This window comes from Heliangelus exortis, chromosome 1, assembly GCF_036169615.1.
Source record: "Heliangelus exortis chromosome 1, bHelExo1.hap1, whole genome shotgun sequence".
In the NCBI taxonomy this organism is placed as follows: Eukaryota; Metazoa; Chordata; class Aves; order Apodiformes; family Trochilidae; genus Heliangelus; species Heliangelus exortis.
The window spans coordinates 37,361,971-37,387,636 of NC_092422.1; the positions used below are offsets into that span (position 1 = coordinate 37,361,971).

Below are 25,666 nucleotides of genomic sequence, written 5' to 3' on the forward strand. Positions count from 1 at the left end.
CAAATTCCCAGCATGTAAACAATATAAGGAAAGTGAATAAAAAAGCAAAGTGCAGGATTGTTCTTATAAGTTCTAAATACATGGTATTCTTGATTTAGCTATGTGACACTTGCCACCCCACTTACGAGTCCCACAGCTGATGTGAGAGGAAATTAGGAGGCCTTTATTCAGAAAAAATGAAATGTCACTTCACACAGACACAGGGTCTCATGGAAACAGAAGCATTGAGATGAACTTGCTACCAGTAAAAACGACAAAAATCCAAAGCTGAGGTACACTATATTTAATCCTATGTGTCTGTAGCTGACATAAGGAAACATAGAATAACCTCAGATGAGTAGTCACAGATTATAAAATAAACTGCACATTTACATGGAGATTTAATTTTTTTATTAAAAATTTGACGGAAAAGGTATGAAACAAAAATGTCCTTTTTTCTCTTTCATTCTGCAGAGGGAATAACTTAGACATTATTGGGCTTTCCTGAAATGTACAGCTCTGGGTCCAAGAATGGAAGATGATTTTGAAACTATTATGTCATATACATTTATATGAAGAATACACAGCAAATAAATAAGATTAATAATATCTTGAATTGTAGCTTTGTACTGATTTTGGCTGGGATAGAGTTAATTTTCTTCATAGTAGCCTGTATGGTGCTATGTTTTGGATTTGTTACCAAAATATTTTTGGTAACACCCAGATGTTTTGACTATTTCTGAGCAGCCCTTCCACAACCTCAAAGCCTTTTCTGCTTCTCACACCACCACACCAGCAAGGACTCAGGGTCTGCAAAAGAAGGGGACACAGCCAGGACAGCTGACCACAACTGACCAAAGGGATACCCCCTACCATTGTGACATTGTGTTCAGTAGTATAAGCTGGAGGAAGAAGCAGGAAGAGGGGACATATGTAGTGATGGATTTTCTCCTCCCAAGTCACTGTTACACATGAGGAGCCCTGCTTTCCTGGAGGTGGCTGGACATCTGACTGCAGATAGGAAGCAGTGAACAAATTCCTTGTTTTTCTTTGCTTATGCATGTGGCTTTTGCTTTACCTATTAAACTGCTTTTATGACAGCCCATGCGTTCTTGCACTTTAACCCTTCTGGTTCACTTCCATATTGCACTCTAGGGGTGAAAGCAAGTGCCTGTGTGGAGCTGCACTGTCTGCCATGGATAAACCATTGGGTTTTTTATTCTGGAAAAAGGTAATTTTTATTTTTTTTCCCCAATGACTACATTCACAGTTTCATTTCACAAATGTTTTTCTTCTTTATAGTTTATTACTAAATCATCTTTTTTTTTTTTGGTAGTGGGAAGAAAGATAGGCTGCTTTAAAGGAAGTTCTTTCAGTAACTAGGGGAAAGCAGTTGCTTTAGTACTTTCTAAGAAACTGATGCATCTGACTGCATTTTTGAGATACACTTTTTAACTCAGGCATACAAGATGTTAATAATTTTAAGCAAGAGTGTGTATATAAGCAAACAAATAAATATGTTTAGTATGCATATTATGAGAGAAAATATCAAGCACAGCTTAAGTAGCTCATAATGTTCCAGCTGCATCTAAAGTTCCACTTGGAACGTGACTGAACATGACTCCATTGTCTGCCCAATCCATGCACCCTGATTTCCCTTCCAGGATTAACAGGACACTGAGAAGAGGGATGTGGCAGATGTCTTTCTCTTGTCAAAATAAGAAATTTGCAAAATTTGCATGTTGTTCAGAATGTGTTCCTTGACTTGGACATTCTCAGAGCTGGTAAGTCCAGTGATACGGATTAACAGAGAAATTTGATAGTGGTGGAATGAAAGGGCTTATCTCTTTGCTCTAGAACAAAGAAAATCGTGACCTATTGCAGCAGTCTTTACCTAAGGATATATTCCCAATCCAATATATATGAATACTCTCTCTATTAAAATGACAAAAAGTATGGGAAACTAGGCAGGGAAAAAAAAGAAAAAAAGTAGATATTTAGTACTTACACTACACCACCATTTGGGGTGGCAATCATCTATCACTGAAAAAGTAGATACAAGGTACCTCAAAAGTATATAAAAAGTACTCATACCACCCCACCATTTGGAGGTGGTGATCTCAATTACCCTTTTTTTACTACTATAAAGTGAAAGTTACAATAATAAATCAACCTGAATCTTTTTCTAGTGCTTTGACATTTAGCACTTTTTCTAGAAACATTAAAATCTCAATATTCAGTCATTAAAAAGCTCACATTGCTAATTATGTGAGTCTGCAACATGTTGTTCAGTTTCTCTCTATCAAGAGGTAAATTGATGAGCCTGTCTAATGAAAACTATACCCACCAGATATCAGAGAGCCTGTGCCTTTTTGTCTACCGAAAGTTCATATATTCTTGTTAATAGGATAAATGGCAATTAAAATTTATTTCAATATTTTCAGGCAGAAGATAACTTGTCTATACAATTTTCTTGCCCATTACCAAATAAAGAATGCATGATGAAATTTTAGTTTCTGTACTAGTAAACAAGTATTCAGTTGATGCCTGCTGTCCAGTAAGATAAAACAGACATTGTAACTGCCATAGGATGCTCTCTTTCATCCACAATATTATATATTGGAGCAGTCCCAAGCACAAGTACATGTTGGACAAGGAAAGGATTGAGAACAGCCTTGAGGAGAAGGATGTGGTGGCTCTTGGTTGATGACAAGTTCAACATGAACCAATAATGTGCACTTGCAGCCCAGAAAGGCAACCATGTTCTGGGCTGCATCAAAACTAGTGTGGCCAGCAGGTCAAGAGAGGTGATTCTCCCCCTCTACTTCACAGTCATGTGATCTCACCTCAAGTACTGAATCCAGTTCTGGAGCCCTCAACACAAGAAGGACATGGAGGTCTTGCACCAAGTCCAAAGGAGGGCCACGAAGATGATCAGAGGCTCGAGCAGCTCTCCTATGAAGACAGACTGAGAGAGTTGGGGTTATTCAGCCTGGAAAAGAGAAGGCTCCGAGGAGACTTCATAGTGACCTTCCACTACCTAAGGGGGGCCTATAGGAAAGATGGGGAGGGACTTTTAGTGATAGGATGAGGAGGACTGATTTTAAACAGAGACAGTAGATTTGGGTTAGACATTATCAAGAAATTTTTTAGTGTGAGGGTTGAAAGACACTGGGCACAAGTTGCCCAGGGAGGTTGTGGATGCCCCCTCCCTGGAAGTGTTCAAAGCCAGACTGGGTGGGGCTTTAAGCAATGTGGTCTAGAGGAAGGTGTCCCTGCTCATGGCAGGGGGATTGCAACTACATGATCATTATGGTCCCTTCCAACCAAAATCATTCTCTGATTCTACAAGACAGAGTACCATTATGTCTACGACAAGTGCCCCAGACCAAATCTAAAACCAAATCTAAAAATATGAGGCAATTTAGGAAATCTACAGTGTTAGAAATGTAGTACTCTACTCCAACATAATGTACTTTTGTAAAAGTATCCATACAGATAGATATCAGACTACCTGTACTACCAGTACTTACAAACGGGAAACCCCAAATATTCTGCCTATGACTTGCATATCAGCAAGGGTATGAGCTGAGCCAACTTAGAGTGAGTCAGCAAAGTTAGTCTATCAAGAAGAACAGCAAGATGAATAATTGCTTTACCAGTTTTAACAGAGGAATTTGCTTCCCATTTCTCTCCAAACCATAATACTTTTTTGATAAGGTCCAGAAAAATGACAGTATCTAAATGAAAATTTCTGAGAGATATATGGATCTCAATAGTTAAATGTGTTTAACCTACATACCAACAGATGGATAGGTAGATAGGTAAATAAATAGATGCAAAACATTAGCACGTGTGTGCATATATGTCTGTACATGACAAGAAAGCTCCTTGGCAATCCCATTAAATGCCAAAGACTTCTAAATGGATGTTAAATACACATTAAAAATTGAAAGTCTGTGACATGTAGGATGTCTGTCCTTTAGTAACCTTTGGTTTTGAGGATGAAGAATTGAGATTTGCCATCCACTTGTACAGTGACTAATGGGCTAATAAATTTACACACGGATGAATGCAGAATTCTTGATTCCTCTTTAAAAAAAGGTGCCTACAACCCAAATGAATTATTATTTAAAAAAAAAGCCATAAATACTGTGAAAGGACTACAATTTCAATGTCATAAATGACATTGCTTACTGTGGTATCATTACAGAATCACAGAATGGGGTTGGAAGGGACCTTGAAAGTTCGAGTCCAACCCCACTGCTAGGGTGGGATCACCTAGTGCAGGTCACACAGGAACATGTCCAGTTGGGTTTTGAATGTATCCAGAGAAGTAGACTCCACAACCTCCCTGGGCAGCCTGTGCCAGTGCTCTGTCACCCTTGTGAGTATTACTTGTATCAAATGACTTCTGAGTATAAATACTCGCTCTTTTACTAAAGGCAAAAGTTTTTTAAACAAATGGATTCCCAAAAGTTGTGTGTATTAGAAATGCTTTCACACAAGAAGATCATGGCGATTATAGATTATACTCCACGTTACAGTAAGAAGAAATTATTTTCCTTGGTGAATTTGGGCCGGTAACTTCATTCTTGCTCCCCTTTGCCTTTCTATTCTTTAGCTATATATTCTATTTTCTTGTAATCTCTTTGAAGCAGGAATTATTTATATATGCACTCTTAAGACCTCCAGTGTTGACAAGGGACTGGAGGAACAATTTATATATATACATATATATATATATATATAAAAAATAAATATATGTATGGATATTCACAGATGAAGGTGTCATACCTGCACTATTGTTACAGCTACCTATGAAGGTGATACTCAGTTTGGAGTAAGTGCTATACTGTGCAAACTGATCTCCCTTTTATCAAAAAAAAATCGCATTCCTTTCTAACAGTTTCTAAAGTTCACTGTAGGCTTATTTCATTTATAGTCCCTATCACTCCCTTCCTCCCTTTCTCCTTTCACTTGTCTTCTTTCTGTCCCCCTGCAACATATTGTTACTGTGGGAGGTATTCACACTGTCTAACTTTAGTCAACTAATTTAGATCTCTGAATCACCCTTTAGGAGTGCCTACCTTGTAGAATATGACTATATACGGAATAGACATTTTTATAATCTTAGGTGTTCCAATATGTACTTTCTTCAAATACCCAAAGTAGCTTGGCCTAGGTGGTGTTAATATTACACTGTATTAAACACTGCTTGTCAACAGTAAGCAAATGCATGAAATGTTCAACTTGAAGATATTTTTTCACTCACTTAGCACCTCACTTTCATTTCGTCTCACCTAGATTTAACACAGTAAGCATGCTATCTCTAGGAAAGCATAAAAGAAAAAAAAAATTATAAAAAATTAAATGCGTATGGTATTTACTCTTGGAACTTGCCAAAACATTAGTAGCATTTAAAAAGCACATGGCTGCTCAATAAATTACAGCGTTCAGCCAAAGAGGCTCCAGCTGTAAGACAGATAGTACATCAACTCTGTGCCTAACCACATCTTGCCCTTTCTTCTGAGCCTAACATCCAGGGTGCCAATTAGAGCAAAGATTAGAGCAACTCATTTTGTGTTGTGCTAAACACAACTGTTACCAAGGGGACAAAGATCACACAATTGGCTTAATGCTGTATTCTTGATTGGCTCAACACAGATCTTCCACTGACAACTACTTTGGTAAGCCTCAAGACTAGAAGCAGGTAAGTGCACCACTTGCATATTTTCTTTTGATCCCTTGGGACACAGAAAAGCTTATACTGTAAATGACTGAGTGTTTTCCTGGTACATTGTTCATTTTGTTTAGTTTACCATCTTTCTCACTCAAATTAAGTGATCTAGAATTCACTAAGTTTCCTTTAATCCCAGGATTTAATGTTAAGACTATTTGTTTCCATGTATCACAACTAATTCTGTCAGGCATAAATTATGCATCCTAATTCAACACTTTGAGAGCTGCAAGCAAGATATTAAAGATCAGTTTCTGAAAGCCTCCCCTTCAACCAAGCCATAAGAACAGGTTTGATTGGCAAAACTATCAGCTTACTTTGTTAAAGAATGTTAAATATAATACTGTGATGAGAGACAGGAAAAGAAGAAAACATATTTTTCTGTCTCAGTTGCACAATCAATGTACATAATTTAGACAAAACCTATACAGGGGCAAGATGAGAAGAGTGTATAGTTGAATATGGAGTGTTGACAGCATGAAGAAGCAGTGGTCTGTATACCAGTGGTAGGGAAAAGACTATGGGATTTTATTAGAACATTAAGCTTTATCTTGGAATTCTATTAATAGAAGACATGTTGGTGACCTCATAGATAATATAATCTAAAGGCCACAAATCTAATTAGGTGTAGAGGAAAATGTTTAGCTGACACAGATACATAAAGAATGATTTTGAAAGAAATAGTGCATTTCTATCTGTACTAATAATCTAACAATTACTATTAATTCCTATTTATCAAAAGTTTAATTAAAATTAATGGAAATTGTTTTATTCAGCACAACCTTGCTTTTCCATCCTAATAAGATCTGCATTCCACTACAGTAATTACTAGGAATTACTAGAATCATAAGGATGGGGAAAGATGCAAGATCTGTCCAAGCTGGTTTTAAGTACAAGAAGCATTTTAAATTGAATCTGCATGAAAGGCATACAGACTGACAGTCATGAAAGGGCTGCTTACTTGGATTTACCAGTTCCTTGGAGGTGGGAAGAACTTATATAACATATCTTATTTTAAACTTCACATTTCTCAGTTAATGTTATGGACAAACTTCAAACATTTGGCTAAAATTTACAAGGCAGTTTAGAGATATTTGCATGCAAAGTAACTACTGCTTCACTAAAATTCTTTGTTTCTTTACAGTTATGTCCTTTTTAAATTAACTACCATGGCTTTTTCTTTTTTTTTTTTTCTTTTGGTGAGAAAAAGTGTATTATACAATCACAAGCAATGATGTAACATTGACAGTATTAATAAAACTTCTTCCTGTACTATAAATCTTTAAACTGCTTTCTTAAAATATATTTGGTACCAAAATTTCCAGTATCTTGAATATACACAAACTTTTGAAGTTATAAAAATATGTTAACTGAATTGATATGTTTTTACATGTTAAGGAAAAAGACAATAAAAATTTTATTACTTAGCTGTTGTCTTTGTTCTTTTTTTTCTCCTTTCTTGTAGCCCTACATTACAATTGCATGAGTGGCACTGTGTTGTACCTGCTCAATTGAATATGAAATAGAACCCATAAGTTAAAGACTAATTGTATTTAACTTCTAAAAATCAGTGAGATCTAAAACCAACAAAACCAAAACAGAACACTGGAGAACAAATTAAAGAAGGAAGCTATGAAAGTTACCACTGCTATTAAATGACAAGGCAGCTAACTTCTCTTAAGTTACACACTAAAGACTCTTCTATAAAATAAAGATATTACTCATAGGGAAGTGTATCACAAGAATTTGCAATACTAGATATAATTTTGATGGAAAAAAGATTAAATATTTCACTGGTTCAACCCTGGGTTCCATATCAATCAGGAAAACTCAAAGAAAGTACTCTGATAGCTATGTTTTCAAAAGACAATTCACTCTAAGGATGGACAACATTCACACTTGCCAATGCTCATATGTTGCTAATGATAAAATAATATACTTAAAATTATACTTAATATGCATGAACAGGATATGCACATTTTCATGTAGGCAACAGCTAAATGCGTTGTGAAATCTGTCAGTATGAAGGTATAGCAGTTTTGTTTGGTACAACTCAGCTAGGAGAGTGTTTTCTTCTCTAACAGATAAATGGCATGGTATTTTGTTCATTACTTGCCAAATACTTGATTTGATAGATTCTCCATATCTCAAAGTGGAACCCATATGGAAAAAAAATATTTGAAGTTAATGCAATAATTAATGTAACTGTCCATCTAGCTCTGGTGTTTTCAGCTGTTTCCTTCTGGGAAATTCTTGTCTGAGAGTTTGGACAAGATGGTTTGAGGATCCCAGTTTGTCTTACATAGACAAGTATAATTAAAAGTGTCAAGAAAAAAATCAATGTCTGAAAAATAGAGTACTATCACAAAAAAAGCCTGAAATCACAAGTTATTTGAGAGTGCTTATAAAAAAACAGCTTTTCGGCTGTATCTTTGTCACATTTGGATGAAATCTGAGTTCTACTGAAGTAAAAAACAAAATTCCTATTGATTTTTACTGATACGAATTCTACCTTTAACTGATTTTGTGTTAACTGAACAGAACTATTTCATGTTTATGTCTCTATGATTGTATATATGTGGAAAAATAACCAGTTAAGGGCAGTTACAATACTTTGCCCCAGTTATTGATTAGGTGTGGGATAGCTGAGTAAGGATCTTACACAGACACTGGTTATAGCTGTGAGTCTCAGGAAAAAAAAAGGCAACTAAAATTCAGAAAGTTTATCTTTTGTGCTTCCTAATTCTCTGACCTTGCCTAGCCTAAAGAAAAATAAAACAAAGAAACAAAACCAAAACAGACATAATAATGATTTTATTGTTTATATGAACCTGAAACACACAGGCACTAAAAACACCACCCAAGCCTGCTCTCAGCAGTTACAGGAACTGCCATGGGTAGAAGCTGATGGGTTTATTTTCACAGATTGAAGGATATGAACCAGAAGCTTCCACATACACAGGAATGTGTATTAGCCAATACCGTGTTAGCCAATACAGTCCTTCCCAGCTATTTCCCACTGCTTCTTTTCACTTACTATCTTGTATATTGAAATGATAACCATTGATATCAATACCCAAGAAGAAGTCACTGGCTTAATTTCATTTCAAAAATTTAATTTCATTTGTAAAACACAGGATCTCTCATGGGTTCTGATATTCTACTAAAGTCTGTGAAGCACAAATGAATGTTCGGCCTTTTTGGGAAAGAACCAGAACGCTCACCTAAAAAGCACTGATAAATCTTTTCTGTGTTCACATTAATTTTTATAAAGGTTCTAGAGAAAAAAAAAAAAGAAAAAAAGAAAAAAAAGAAAAAAGATCCTGTGGAAAAAAATGCTGATTCTGTGCTAGAATATTATAACAATACAGATATATTTCAGACAGGGTTTTAACGCTTATTTATTGATGCATTTTATCATGGTGGGTTTACATGAAAAATAGTGGTCTACAGGCTTCATTTAATGAGTGACAGTCTCCTAGAGATGTTGCAAAATATTCTATGATATTTTCCCAAATGGCAATGTAGCATTAAAAAGGCATATATTTATCTCTTACTACTATCCGAACACACGCACAATTCACGGGATATATTAACCTACAGCAAATTCAAAGCATGGATGTTTTTGGTATGAAGCCAGCAGCAGAGACAGTATTCTCACTGTTTTATATAGGCATTATTTCTGCAAAACTCAGCCTTCAGCCACTTAAGTAATTTGCCTAGGTTTGGCTGGCAAACTGTAAAGAATTACGTAACTTTCTATTATGTTGCTGCTCAAATAAATTGTGTAAGCATTCAGCTTTGAATTCTTCACTGCAGTAAGCTCATATTTTTGGTATACATTTTTTTTCCTCTAAATTAAGTAAATGGCACATGGTACAGTTTCTGTTCTTACATTTGATGCAAAAGCATCATTAATATAATACTATGATCATTAATAGGTGTGACTGTACAACTTACATTTTATCCCTGTCACTTTCTTAAGATGCACAAGCACTGTGGTATTTTAGAACCTTCCAAAAGTAGGTGAAAAGCACCAAGTTTTCTTCTTATACTTCCTTCAGACAAGAAACTCTATTTATATTTTATTTGTGCTATAACATACTGATAATTTATGTGTAGTTATGAATGAAAAAAGGTCATGGTGGCAATTTTTACTATTACTCTTTTATAATTCAGCATCCTGTATTTGGCTATATCAAAACATCTTGCTAAAGAAGAAAGAATATATATAGTATATATACTCACATACACAGATATAAATGTTTGCCTATAAATATATACTTATAATTGGTCTGTAGCTATCCATATATTATATTCCATGTCTGCCCTCAAATCTTATTACGCTCCAGTACTAGCTGTAGAGAGGTTACTAGCATTTTAATATACTTGTTCAGTAAAGAAAGACTTGATACCTATTACCAATCTCCATTCCATCCAAAATTGTTTGGTTTAGGGTTAGGTGGACTCTGCTATGGAAAATACTGTATTTCCTTCAAATAAAACTTTGACAATATAGTGAGAAGTTCTAGTTGTCCTTATAGTTCCTTTACCAAACAGGAAGTCTGAGTTGCAGGTGACTGATCACATTTCCACCAATGTGTTCAGGATCTCTTTTAGTGTCCACTCTGAATTCAAGGCAGTGGCATGCATCTGTGCAAGGTGTCCCAAGCAGTCTGAGGAGCCTTCCTCTGTGCAAGCAATCTTCTTTGTGAAGGAAGGTGGTTGAGTCTGTTGCATACTGTAGGCAGTCAGGGTTGATGAAGCAGACATAGACTCCCTCAGGGAGAGGGTGGGGAACACTTGAGAGAAAGAGAGAGAGATACCAGGAAATAAACAGGCCTAGGGGATGTCAGGACATATAAAGCCTCAAAATAAGTTTGCCTTTCCCATTTTCCACAAGAACTTTGGGGATTCCAAATCTTAAAATATCTTGGTGTGCATCAGACTTTGAGAGAAAGTCTCAAAAATTAACAACTGCCATATCACTGGTTTCCTTTTATTCATTATTTTCATACAAAGTCTTAGGTGTAAGAAGTAGATTCTTATATTCCTGTCTGTTTGGACTATTTATATCCCTGTTTTCTAAGATTGTCACCAAGAAAGGGTTGAGAACTATTATTATAAAAGCTTGCTCCCATCTTAATTATGAATGTGTCTGCCAAACACACTGAATGAATAAACTGCTTTTCCGTCCTCTGTGCTTAATTTCCATACTTGTGGTCACAAAGAGCATAGTTGTCTCTCAAAGATTTGGCTTTAATTGTGAAGGTACATGGCCCTTAACCTTGTTAGAGTAACTGAATACATGTGGCAAGAATACTGTTCCTCTCAAGAAATTCACTCAGTCTCCATGTCAGTCAGAGTTCTTTTGGGATAAGATACAAAATGAAGCAAAAACTTTTCTCAAAGATTAAAAAAAAAGCATATATATTGTCAATTTTCATTATAGCAAAAAGCTAACAGTGCTTCAAGGCACCACAGAATGACCAGGTGTTCAAAATATATTAAATAATATATATTAAAAAAAAAAAAAAAAAAAAAAAAAAGAGTGAACAGCAATGTGGCAATTTGCAGATAATACAAAAATCTGTAAACCAAGTCTGAAGAAGACAGAAAACTTCAGAGGTAACTGACCAAGGTTACCTCTGAACAGGCTATCTTAAAAGACATGAAAATCATTTATTTAGGTGCAAAGTAATGCATATTGGTGAAAAAAACAAAACAAAAACCAAAACAAAAAACAAAACAAACAAAAAAACCCCCAACAACTCTGTAACAAATCATTCACTCAATCTCAATTAAGAGTGCCAACTTTGGAAAAACACCTGGGCCTCACTGCAGACAGCTCAATGAAGAGCTCTGCTCAATGTGCAGATGCAGTAAAAAAAAAAAAAAAAAGGAATAAAATGTTAAGAGGCATAAGAAATGAGTTGGAGAATAAGAAAGAAAATGTAATGTCATTATAAGAATCAATAATTTTCCCTCCTCTGGAATAGTGTGAAGTACTGGTCACTCCATCACAAAAAAAGATATTAGTGAATTAGAAGGTATTCAGAGAAGAGTGATTGCAATAATTAGGCATACAGAGAAGCCTTCATACAAAAAGACTGAAAAAAATTTGGAATTATTAACCTTAGAAAAAAAAAAGATGAATAAAGAAGGATGTGTGAAAGTATAAAAATGGTAAGTGGCAAAGAGAAAATAGATCAGGAGCTTCCGTAGTCCTGCATCTCATAATTCAAGAACAAAAGGACACTAAGTGAAAGTGAAAAGCAGCAGCTTCAAATCTGATAAAAGGACATACTTTTTAATGCAGCACATAATTAGATTATGGTACTCAATGCCACAGGATGTAACTTATGTCAAGGCCTTATCAAGATTCAAAGAAGGACTTGGCACTTACAACTCTTGATATTCTTGGGAATCTTATGCAGAGTACCAGTTAAAAAGGCTTCAATGAGAGGTTATGCACCATGTTTCATGATGTAAAAGACAATACTTTCAAAAAGAATTTGGAGAAAAGTTCTCTGGATGTGGGTTTTTCCATTTCTGGCTATTTGATTAATTTGTTCTTTACTTCGCTCGTTTTGTTTGTGTTTTCTCTTGAGAAATCTGGACAGCGTTGAAAGGAAAACTGTATGATAATAACTATTCTGATCCGTTTACTATTATCCTAGTATTAACCTCGTATCATCTTAGCAGCTATCTACTATGAAATCTTAGTACTAGTCCTTTGGTCTTCCCTTCTGAAGAATAATTGTTCTATGCTCTATTGTATTCCTCTACATTTCAGTTAGATGACTGGATTTGTCACCCATTGTCAATTAGTGTAACAATTGCCTTAAGCTCTATAGCACTGTGCATGTGTTTGGAGTAACTGTAAATTTTGTAGATGCGGCACCAACTACATTTTTGCTGTGGCAGCTATAAAATTGAGTCCATGTGTCCCAGTTATGTTCAAGCCCCACCTTAACCTCCAGCTATGCTACTGACATCTTGCTGCACAACCTGCAGCTGGAAGACCTACACAATGTTTTCAAGCAAGAGACACTTTGCTTTTTATACTTCCTACTCTCCACATTTTCCTTACCACAATTTTTCTCCTTTCTGCCCGTCTTTCTGCTCAGAGAGATAAGCTATTCTTCTTCCCCTTTTTGTTCTTAAACTATTTATTTTCTAATTTATTAGCTTATCTTCCCCTGGTTCTTTCCTGTATGAAGACTTTCAGTGCAAATAAATAATGGTAGGCTAAAGTATAAAAGAGCTTTTCCTCAAATCAGATCTGTTAACTGAAAACTGAATAAAAAAGAGAGTGCAAAAGATACTCAGCAGAAACAGAAGCATTGATTTTGAACAATATTCACAAATAATTCTTCCGTCCACGGTTATTAATTTCATTACATTCTCAAAGCCCGGGGAAAGTGGGGTGGGGGTGTCGGGGAGCTGCAGGGGAGGCAGGAGGTAAGAAAACCTTGATGTATTGCAAATGTCCTTTAGATGTTTCAGAGGAAAATGGTAGTAGTCTATTTATCATTATTGGTATTATCCTAAAAGCCAATTTAATTATATAGCATTAAAGCCACCTACAATTGTCAAAGATTCAGACTCAACCAACTTGTCAGGGGCCTCATTCAACAGAAGCTATTAAACTGGATAACAGGAAGATAAACCATTGTGGTACCTTCACAGAGGTTCAATTAACTGCTACTATTGTTTGCATCTGACATCTACCCAACACAAAATCTGGTAAGGTTGGAGGTTTGAAGATAACTAGAAAGAAAAGATATTGGGGATGAGGGTATATGAAGCAACTGTGTTTGCAGGGCTAGTTGGGTGACAAAAAATCTGGGTGAATGTAACTGCCTTGAATAGAACCAGAATTCAGACAGTGCTCATGAAATGGACACTGCAGAGTGTCTGTGAAGATATATGACCCAAGGATAATACTTGAGCGAAAATGAGCAGTGTCAATTGAGCTAAGCTGTGACTTTTACAAGAAAGATTATGGGGGGCAGACATTTTAGCAGCCTTCCAGTACCTAAAGAGGACCTACGGAAAAGATGAGGAGGGACTTATATCAGGGCATGTAGTGACATGACAAGGGGCAATGGTTTTAAGCTGAAAGAAGTTAGATTTAAACACATTTCTTTACAGTGACGGTCATGAGACAGTGGAACAGGTTGCCCAGGGAAGTTGTGGATGCGTCTTCCCTGGAAGTGTTCAAGGCCATGTTGGACGGGGCTTTGAGTAACCTGATCTAGTGGAAGATGTCCCAGACCATGGCAGAGGGTTTGGAACTAGATGATCATTAAGGTCTCTTCTAACCCAACCCATTCTATGATTCTGTGAGGTGTCCTTTGTGTCCTCTTCTTCCCCAATAACTTCCATCATTGGAGGTTTTCAACATACAGCTTGGCACGGTACTAGATAATCTCATCAAGGCTCTCTTTCCCACAAAAGGTTGGGCAAGATGGTCTTTTGAGCTCAATTCCAGCTTGAGTATAAAAAGTGTATGTTCTTCCTTTCCCATCTTGAGCTGGTATATCCTGCAGTGCTACAAAGCACCATCTTGGTGCTATATTTGTGTCTGTACTGCCTTTTGAAACATCCACATTGCACTTACCATGTGGTTTAGATTTCACAGTTACTCTGCAAGGATGGTTTTAGGCTAAATCCAGTCCATAGGACATGCACTGAATATATTCTGGCATAAATAAGCTATTGTAGTACAACTTTCAGTAGCAAAAGAGGAGGAGCTGGTTAACAGTAAAAAGGAATTTGCTTTTAAAAGCTTGGAAGAAACAGATCCCATATTATGTGGGATAATAAAAAGTATGAATACTGCTGGTCTCACTGCTGGTTAACAGCAACAAGGAATTTGATTTTAAAAGCCTGGAAGAAATGGATCCTGTATTACGGAGAATAATAAAAAGTGTGAATACTGCTGGTCTCACAGGAATATGAGAGGAGTTTCCAGCCTATGAACATTTACAAACATGAGCTCAAGATAATTGCTTTGTGTATTGTTCTTCACCTTTTAGATTTTTATTAAGACTTAATTCTCATTGATAGCAATTCCACAATCATGAAACAACAAAATACCTTTAATTTAAAAGCCACCTACTGGGAAAAGAGTGTACTGTATTTTTTTCTTATTAAGAACTGCACAAATGCAAAAAAAAATACACCATACTGATGCATAAGTACTTAATTTCCAGCTTTTTATCTTTACCAACAATTACTTAGTTTTAAGTTAACTTCTTTCTTGACAATTTCATATTGTGAAATAAGTATGAGAAGATCTATGAGGAAGAGCAGAGTTAGCTGAATTTTGCAACAAAAAGTTTTCACCTATACACCCATGCCTTTTTCAAGTCTGCCAGCCTACCTTTTCAAGTCAAATCCTTTGTTCTAAACTTTGTCATCAGGTAAAATGTATGGCCTGAAGTCAAATATTTTCATATGAAAAATCTACATAATTATTGAAAACTATTCCAACTAATTTACTTCTCCTTTCTTAGCAAGGAAGCATAAATGTCAGCCAACTATTAAAATAAAAGATAAAATATTTCATTATGGTTATAGTAAATTAGGTTTTGCACAATAAAATTACTTTATTCATGATACACAAATGCATGCTGTCTTCTTGTTTTGTACATTAAACCTAAACATATTGTGCTTTTTGTCCTATACCTCATATTGTATCTATGTTAATTTTTTATTCATTGTGCCTGGTATGGACAAATAAATATGATTCTCTTATCATTAAAATAATCTTCTTATGTTAGAAGATCAGATCCAATTAGATTAGGTAAAAATGTGCATGGAATGAAATACAGCTGTGATAGATTTTAGTATCTCAGCTGAAGAAAAAAACACAATGTTTTGTGTGGCATCACTGTACACTTTTAACCAATGAGAAGTAAATCACATCTGTTACTATTATTGCAAGTATCTTTTCAAAACTGGAAAAAGAATTCATGTTAATTTTAAATGACAGAAAAAGTGAATATGCTGTGTGTTACAAGACCCCATTCAGCACCTCTAAAAAGTAAACCTTTCAAACCTGGAAATGTCACTTACCAAATTACAAGTTAGGCTTCAGTACCAGCCAAGGGATTCTCTTGAGCACACTGAAACAAAGGTCTACTGAGCTTTATGCTCTCCAGTCTATTATAACTTTATCTAAACAATATACACAATCATATTAAATTCTATGCAGAAGTCTTTGCCAATAGATTTCTCCACACACTATTTGGAATTTGGCATACGCTATATTTTATCCGCAGTCCAGAAGTGATTTATTTTCCCCCACTCAGTACAGGAGATTGAGCTATGCTTAATGGTTCTGAATTGTTTTTCCTAATGCTGAAAATCTCCTCTCTCTCAGACATTTCAATTAGGAATGGTGTGATCGGAAGACACCAATAGTAAACCACAGCTTTTTTGTTTTGTAATTTTCCTCAACATAAACCACATTTCCATGAAATTGGAAAAGCTTAACTAGAATAATATGTCTAAACACTTAAGAATACTTATAAATGTAACTTATACTTTACAAAAATATGTGATCTATAGATATACACTTTTTTTTTTTTTTTAATCCTAAAATCACAGAATTAACAAATTCTCTGCTTCTACCATCCCATCATAATATTAGCTCTGGGTGTAGCTGTGCAGAATATGATCTGTTACCATTTCCTCTGTCAGGTAGGGAACATTTTAACATTAACATTAAAATTTTCCAACACTTAAATACAAGTAATACCAGACTTGTAATGGCCTATACAAAACTACTCATGTGTCAAAATCTACCCATTACTCCAAAGTGTCCAAGGGCCCACATAATCATCCTTAAAAGCAATCTCGAGGGTGATAAGGCTTGAACCAGCACTGAGACAAACATTCTAGATCATTCTTTTACTTAATTTGTTAAATTATTTTTATTTCAGTTCATATCTCTTTAGCTATAGCTCTTCATTTCCATTCTCCTACTCTTCTAAAATGTCAGTGTTCAGACATAAAACCAGATTTTTAGCTCACTTGTTTATTCCAAAAGATTTCAAAGTAGAAAGTCCATTATTTCTCCAGAAGAAGATGCAAGTGGACACCATTATCACGAGAGGATTTCATGACTTCACAATTTAACTCCTGAGGTGCTTACTACCTTCTTTGCCTCAGTATTTAACAGTCAGATTAGATGTTCCCTGGGTACCCAGCCCCCTCAGCTGGAAGAGAGGGAAAGGTAGCAGAATGAAGCCCCCATATACAAAGGGAAAATGTTTAGACACACCACTTAGACACACACAAGTCAGATGGGACCCACGCAAAGATACTTAGCTGGCAAAAGTGCTTTCCAAGCCACCTACCATCATCTATCAGCAGTCTTGACTAACCAGGGAAGTCTCAATTGACTGGAGGTCAGCAAATATGACACCCATCTACAAGAAGCATTGGAAGGAGGATCCAGGGAACAACAGACCTGTCAGTCTGTAGCCCTCAGCACTGGGGAATGTTATGGACCAGATCACCTTGACTGCCAACATACAGCACATACAGGACAACCAGCTGATCAGGCCCAGTCAGCATGGGTTTATGAAAGGAAGGTCCTGCTTGACTTATCTGATGTCCTTCAAAGGAAAGGTTGCCAGGCACTGGAATAGGCTGCCCAAGGAAGTGGTGAAGTCACCACCCCTGGAGGTATTTAAAAGATATAGATGTGGTACCTAGGGACATGGTTTAGTGGTGGACTTGGCATTGCTAGGTTAATAGTAATCTGACTATCTTAAAGGGCTTTTCGAAGCAAAACTTATTTATGGACTCCTGACACACGATGAAATAGTAGAGATATAGTCCTAAACATGTTACCATTTGAGTTTTTCAACACGTGGACAAATGTACACTTGGGCTATGTATTTTCTGCCCTCTATCCAGGCTCATAAAAGCTGAGACTCACAGTCAAATAGTAATAAATTCTTGAAGGGAATGAGTCTTCTGCAATTGTAGTAATTTTTATGAAATTATTTAATTCTCACTAGTTATTATGTTCTCAGTGGTTATTAAGTTGCCCAAGTGGCAAGATTTAGTGTTAACACAGGCTGCAATTGCAACATAGTAAGTCAAAAGCCAAAAGATAAGCTCTCTGCTGTAAATGAGGCAATGATATTGAAGCTGGCATTCAGCCAAATCAATGATTTGTATGGTACAAACTGGATGAAAAACTAATCTTAATCAAAAGTGAATATTTTTTTGAAAAAGAGACCAAAAAGATGTATTGTTCTTGCATACCTTAAGACTATAACTCATTACCCTTAAGTTCTCTGGCCAAATTAAAAATAATATCTGTTCCTAAACTGTTCATGCCAGCCAAATTCCAACACAGGTAACTACAGATAAAAAATAACTTATATAGCAACCATTATTTATGACCTTGGATGTTTTATGAAACTTTTTCTAAAGCAGTGGTTATGATTGTGACTCTTTGACTTAGCAGAGACCAGTAGTAGGTGTATATTATCTGAAAGAAAACTAGTGTTTAGTTTCATATTGGTATTTAGTTATTAACTAGTATTTAGTTTATTAATTTAAATACTATTAACTAGTATTTATTTTAGTTATTACTTTGTGTGCGCTATTTCTCTACCTTATATCTTGGGAAATTTACACATTAAGTCTTCACCAAAGTGACATATTTGAAATAATAGGTTGCTCCCAACGTTATTCAAACATTTGCATGTCAGCATCCTCCTATAGCTTGTCCAAGCTACTTCTCATACATCCTGATGGGCAGTACTTTTGGCTTTGCAAGAACAATTGCTGATTTAGACTGTAATTAGCAATTGCATGGAAAATCTGTGCCTTTACTGAGGACCCAGTGAGGTGTCTCTATCTACTTCTAGGATTAGATACAATATTATAGCACTTCTACAAGAAAAAAATTATCCTAGAATTTCACTTCCTGGTAAACGCCTAACAATCTTATCAGTGGTTCACTGCTTTTTGAACATATTTACCGACTTCTGATTTGGAAAATTCTGTCTTCTTTATTAAGAATTTCATTTAGCCTGTTGGCAAGGAGGAATTAACCAGAGCAATTTCCCAAGGATGTGAAGATGAGACAAGTCTCTGAGTGGAAGAACAGAAAGGCTACTGAAATACATACAACAGAGAAGGGAGAATGCAAGAGGCAAATTCTGTTAGAAATTCACTCTATATCTTGAAAAAGATTTTGTTTTTCTCTACTAATCTGTAAGAAAGATGTTATTGATAAAGAAACCCATTGATACTTACAACCTTAAAAAAATAATAGAAGAAGAATTAATTTTAAGGAAGGATTTTATGGAACAGAATTACAATTTGGACATTGTTTAGGAAGGTCATTATTTGCCATTTTTAAGAGCAGCATAACTATACCCAAATATCTATGACATTATATTAAGCATCCCCAAAGTGACACTGTATGCACTCAATCTGTCATTCTCAAGGTACTCTGCTGCCCTCAAAGGAAGTAATAGATAGCATTTTAATAAGTAAGTAAGCTACAAAATCACATTTCGTGTTGAGGAGATTTTCCTACTACTTTACTTCCAACACAGAAATGACAGGTGCCTTCACTTAGGGGCCATTTTCTTTGTCCTTGTAGACTAAAGGCCTCCCAGAAATCACAGCAGTTCTCCCTCTGCCCTTTCTCATTTAACAGAAAGTTTGTACTGTGTAACCTTCCACAGGGTAGAGCAGAGGATTCATTCTCGAGAATCTTGTGAATTCACTCTTGTGAATCCTCTCAGCTTGAGCATGTAAACCTCTTTATTAGTTCCATGACAGAAATCTCATTTTCCAAGCATACTCTGTCTCTTGCAGAATATACAAGGTTTAAACGCAGATGCAGTAAAAATCTCATTAATGACGCAGATCAACAACAGTCATTATCGTTAAAATGTAAATGCAGTGACTTCTAAATCTTAAAGTGACACAGCAGCTGTGCATTTTGGGAAATAAGAGAAAATGTGACTATAAAGTAACAATCTGTAATTATATTCTTATATATTCTTCCTGCTACCTAGGTATTGCTGCGAATTTTCTAGTTAAAATGAAAAGAACTTAGCTTTTTTTAAAAGCTAGTATTTAATTTTTAAAAATAACAATGAAAAGAACATACTTTTTATTTGACATTTTCAAACTATGTGATGAGAATAAGTAATTCAGGTTTTTCTTGATGTCTATCATAAACTGCCTTCTTAATGTATATGTAGTTTGCTTTCAATATGCAAAAAGTTGCTTGGAAAAAAAATTGGAAGCTTCTCCCTTTATTTCTAAAGCATAAAACTTTGTAAATCCCTATTTTCTGTAAAGTGTCATATTTTACTTGATGACAAATTTCGAAATACAATGAAATTTTAATCCACTACTTGCTAGTAACAGATTAGAATGCAAACTGGTCACAAGTTGCAGATAATGGCCACTAGTTCAGCCCACTGCCTTCACCACTTATCATTGCAAATAACATTTTCAGGAAATTAATAATATATAGGGAAAAAAACCCAAACAAACTAAAAATATTGTAACATAAAAAAATCAGGTGGCCATCACCTGTGATCCCTAACATTCATAAGCAAGTAACTCATCTCTATTTTTCCTTTTATGTTTAAATCCTATGTATTTAATGTGAATTGAGAAAGAACCAGACAAATTTTTTAAAGGAAAAAAAAAAGAAAAAAACCTGCCATTAAGACAAAAGGAAACAAATATAACAAAAAGAAAACCAACCACAGATAACAAAAAGTCATACTTAAAAATATTTTAATCTAAATTTAACTCATATAACCACTTTGAAGCAGATGTTTGTGAAATCTTTTAAGTCTTCTTAAAGCAATATGCAACTGATTGCAACCAAATAGTAACCAATCAAATAATTGTCAAGTACTTAAAATGCCTCTGTGTTGCAAATGAGTTCTCAGGGAATTCAACAAGAATTACCAGGTGATTCCATCTCAAAAAAATGCCTGCGATGAAGAAAGTACAACTGCAGTTTTGCATGGCAGTAATATTACCTGTCTGGGGGTCAGAATTTAGAAGAAGGCTACCAGCTACAAACACTCCCAAAAGTGGGAGAAAGCAAACACATCTCTCCCATGGATGTAATTGATCCACCTCAGAAAAAAAGAAAAAAAAATAAAAATATAAAAAGTCTTTGGAAAGAGCAAGTAAATACAAGCTCATGAACAGTACTTATCTAGAAACTACAAATTACAAGTCTCTCCTGTTTCCATTCACCTCAGTCTGAATCACAGTCATTATTTCAATACACTTCCAAGAACAAGTAGTGTGGCTATGCTCCAGGGCTCTATACTGGGAGACTAAAGGAAATGCTAACAAGCTGCAGACTTATGATGCATAAATGAAGCAAATGTTCGTCACACGGCAGAAAAAGTCTCTTACTGCCAGACTAGTTTTGCAGTTATTCATTGTTTATCCTTTCCCTCACAATCAAGAAAAACAGAAAGATCCTTGAATCTCTTCTCAATTTCATCCTGACTTGTTGGTCTTTATGAACCTATCACGAAGCCACAGCCTGAGTAAGCTGTCTGTCTCTGCACACTGAGAAATATTTACATGACTAGCATAATAATTCTGTTTCAAGCATTTGGCCTTTACAGTTTAACCATCCTCATCACAAACAAATTACTTAATAGCTCTGAGTAGCAAACACATACAGAGCTGTGCCAACTGATCAAGAAATAGCTGAGTAGGTATGACCTGTGATCATATTTATTGGCATTTCATTTAAAATCTCTCCTGAATCATCATTTTCATCATCATCTATGTCTGATCTCTTTTGTTCAATAAGTCAATGCTTCTTGTCTGCTTGTTCTAAAACCAACCAGAAATCAAAATCTTGAGAGTCAATAAGTGTATGTAGGAAGAGATAGCTTCACTGACAAACATGACTGAGAGGAGCAAAGCTCCCTGAAAGTAGAGAAAGACAGGAAACAGACCATCCACCAAGAAGGAAACCAGTACAGGAAACCAGTAAAAGCTGGCAGTGTGCAGTGGCACTACAGGACCAAATATCTTTTGGCTAAAGTACCTTTAAGATTTCTATACATGAACAGAGATTTTACAGGAATTCAGCCAAACCTCTCTATGTATGGCAAGTGCTGAATATCCATGGCATTTCTGACAAAATTATGTATTAAAAGGGAGGTAAGAAAAGATCACGCTTTTGAAGCATGACACAAGTACAACAATCCATCTAGTTTTTAATATACTGAAACAATTAATGTTGTCATGCATATTTTATCTTGAATGCTTTGCCACTACTTGAGAACTTGCTTGCTGCTTCTGTTAGGAGAAACAAAAGAGTCATCAAAAATTTGCTTCACACAATCCTGTTTACTTACAGTAAATGTCAGAACACCTGAATGTCTAAAACACAGAAACAAAATACAGCTTTCATGCTAAGAAACGAACATTATCAGAAAAAAAAACAAAATAGAAAAAAACACTAGAACACAGAAAGAGATTCTTTTTAATTTGGTGTTTGGGGGTTGGGTTTGGTTTGGTTTGGTTTTTTTTTTGCATCTTCAAAGCCAAATGGCCCTGACTACTGCTCCCGTTTTAGCTACTAACCTGCACAGCAACGGCCAAAAAATCCACTGGCCTCTGAATTTCTATTTCAGAAATACCTTCTATTTTTCACGTGGGTGGGTGTAGAATCCCAAAAAGAATATTTGTCTCAAAACAGCCACCCTGACAAAATGGACATTGCACTCAGGTGGAGGCCTCATTTGATAGCCCTCTGGACTCTGTTCTCTCCAGGAGAGACCCTCATTTGGGTAACCACCCTGATAAATGGGTCCTATTCTCACAGGAGCAGCCCCTCCTTTAGTGGCTGTCCTGATAAGCTGAACACTGTCCTTGCAAGGGGAGCTCTGTCTGATGGCCACCCTGACAGGCAGGACACTGCCCAGCAGCAGCCTAGCACAGCTTCTACTGTTTCCAGCAGTGACTATATAAAGCAGTGCTTAATTGTTCTTTCTCTGTAGCCTGCAGACGTCTGGTGAGATCAAACCCACCAATTTATCCAGGTCTGTGAACAACATTAGTGACTGACATTAAAGAACTCATTTTAACCCAGTTTAACAGACTGGTGAGATCCACTGTCAAAGGCCTTTCCCTTACACCCACACACAGTTTTTCTGGACTGCCTTCTGGATATCATTCACCACCAAAAAACAAGCTTACTCCCCACCCTCCACCCATTTTTTTTTGTTGCTTTTTTGTTTTACCCCCACAGAACAGAAGAACCAGTAAACCCAAGTAGATACATATGGCCTTTAAAATATAGCGTTTTGAATGGAAGTACAGATTTTTAAGACTAATTCTTTCTTATAATACTTTTTTGAATTTTTGAGACTAATAGCCTACAATGTCTCACATTCGATGCAGGGCAAAACTACATCTCTTTAACTTAGTCCAGAAAACTCAGTGAAAATATACATCTGACCACAGTCTGTCACTTCTATCTATATTAAGAATGAGACCTTCTCTCTGTCAGTCATCAAAAGCTGAGCATCATTTTCACCCTGACACCAAACCTCCTTCCAATGTAAAGGAATTATCTACTGAAGAAGGCTAAATGAGATCAATATATTTTAAATTCATGTGGTGAAAATAACTTTCTTCAAGAATAAATAGAATCACATTTCTTTTAGATGTGTGATAACCATTGATATTTCAGTCATGGAATTTGCTGAGACCATTAATAATAATTAAACAAGACGCTCATGTTCGCTCTGTTTTAATACTCACTTAATTGTCTAGAAGAATATGGTAATGTTTAATATTTAAATATCAAACAGTTTGATTAAATATTAGTGCTAAACTAATATTAAGAAAGGCTGGAAAAGAGTTTTTAGAACTGTCCATAGGTCATTCGAGTTGCAACTGCCAAAAATGCTTTTTGAAATTTGCAATGTAAGCAGTTTTTCAAAAAGTAGCCTGACAGCAATCTCACAAATGTTAACAATAATTAATACACAACATTTTGAAGTTTGCACTTAGTGCTGGGCTGTGCAAAAAGATGCATGTTTACCATAACAACCAGGATTCTCATTACAACACAGGTTTGGAGGAGAAAAAATTGAGGACATCTCTGAGGAGAAGGACTTGGGGGTGATGATGGACAAGAAGCTCAACATGAGCCATCAGTGTGAACTTGCAGCCCAGAAAGCCAACCATGTCCTGGGCTGCATCAAAAAAAGCTTAGACAGCCCGTTGAGGGGAGGTGATTCTCCCCCTCTACTCTGCTCTTGTGAGACCCCACCTGGAGTTCTGGAGTACCCAACGTAAGAAGGACATAGAGCTCCTGGAACATGTCCACAGGAGAGCCACAAAAATGATAAGAGGACTGGAGTAAATGTACTCACTGCCACTCACTCAAAATGTACTCACTGCCACTGTGAAGATAGGGGCGTACTTAGGCACCCTTGTAGATCTAAAGGGGACCTTACAAGAAAGCTGGGGTAGGAATTTTTGCAGAGGCATGTAGTGAGGGACACATGAGAAATAATGGTTTGAAACTCGAAGAGGGGAGATTTAGACCTGATATTGGGAGGAAATTCTTTACTACGAGTGTGGTAAAAACACTGGAACAGGTTACCCAGGGACGTTGTGGCTGCCCCCTCCCTGGAAGTGTTCAAGGCCAGGTTGGATGGGGCCTTGAGCAACTTGGTCTAGTGGAAGGTGTCCCTGCCCAGGGAAGTGGGGTTGGAACTAGATGATCTTTTAAGGTCCCTTCCAGTCCTTAGCCATTCTGTGATTCTATGATTCTATAAATGTAGCAGCTCAAAGAGTCAGGACAAAATGTACTCAACATTGACTCACCCTATTTACTCTTTTAAAAAAATAATTAATTTATGCTCTTTCTATTCTCATAGAAATAAACGGAATTCCCTAACAGAAAATATTAAGCTGATAGGCCTCTCAGTCAGGTCTGCAGCTTGCAAAATACCTGAGGAATTCCCCTAAAATCTACCAGGGTTAGTCCAAATAATCTTCTACCCCTTGGAGCCATTATACTGCCTCTCATGACTCATCCTTTCCCTTTCTACAGAAATATTATTCTACATCAATCATTTATAAGAGTTCAGATCTGGTTCTGTTCCATAGTCTCATCACAGCAGTTTGAACTCCAACTTCCAAACAAACCTGCAGGGATTGTTCTAAACCAAACCAAACCAAACAAACAAATAAAAGAAAAAAAGGAGAATTCATATTTTGAATTAATTGCTCATTGAAAAGCATATCCAAAGATGCTTGAGACATGAAAAAAAGAAAGAAAAGAATAAGAAACCAAGAAACCAAACTAAAATCCAAGAAGAGCATTCCCTAGAAACTAGCTTTTCTCAGTCCTGAAAAGCTACAGGGATTGTAGACAGGGATAAACATCAATTGCTTGCTTGCAAATGTAAAAGCTTTCATATTTGCCCATTTTACATCATAGCTGGAAATTATCAAAGTGCAATTTCCAATGTATTAAGGAGACAGAATATTATGCTTCTAGCTTTCAGTCATGTTTAATAAAGAGAAATCCTTTTAGTGAATGAACAGTACCCCTTGGCTACTTTTAGAATAATCCATCGAGAATATTACAATATTTCATAAATTTATAAAAAGTATTGTTTCTCTAAGGATATGCCCCAAAGAAGCATTACACTCTTTTCTTCATGTATATAGAATAAAACCGCAAATGCTAAGTTTAGTGTTTGGTGGTTTGTTTTGGTTTGGGTGTTTTTTTTGTTTTGTTTTGTTTTGTTTGGTTTGGTTTGGTTTTGATGGGTTTGGTTTTGTGTTGTTTTTTTGTTTGTTTTTTTTTTTTGCTTTAATTATTGACAAGAGTAAAAGGATTATTTAAGACTAGTTGTGTCAGAGTTTTGGATACCA

At 36.0% G+C, this 25,666-nt stretch overlaps 1 protein-coding gene across 3 annotated transcripts in view; it reads right to left on the bottom strand.

Moving 5' to 3' along the window:
- PCDH9 (protocadherin 9) overlaps positions 1-25,666 on the bottom strand; it is a 673,217-nt gene that overhangs the window by 485,764 nt on the left and 161,787 nt on the right. The window contains exon 3 of one of the 3 annotated variants that reach the window (XM_071740595.1): positions 9,114-10,521. The exons of the other annotated variants lie outside the window; for them this stretch is intronic. Coding sequence (XP_071596696.1) covers positions 10,501-10,521 — 21 coding nt within the window. The 3' untranslated portion in view covers positions 9,114-10,500. Of the gene's footprint in view, positions 1-9,113; positions 10,522-25,666 lie in introns of those variants that run through there. 3 annotated transcript variants of the gene reach the window in all.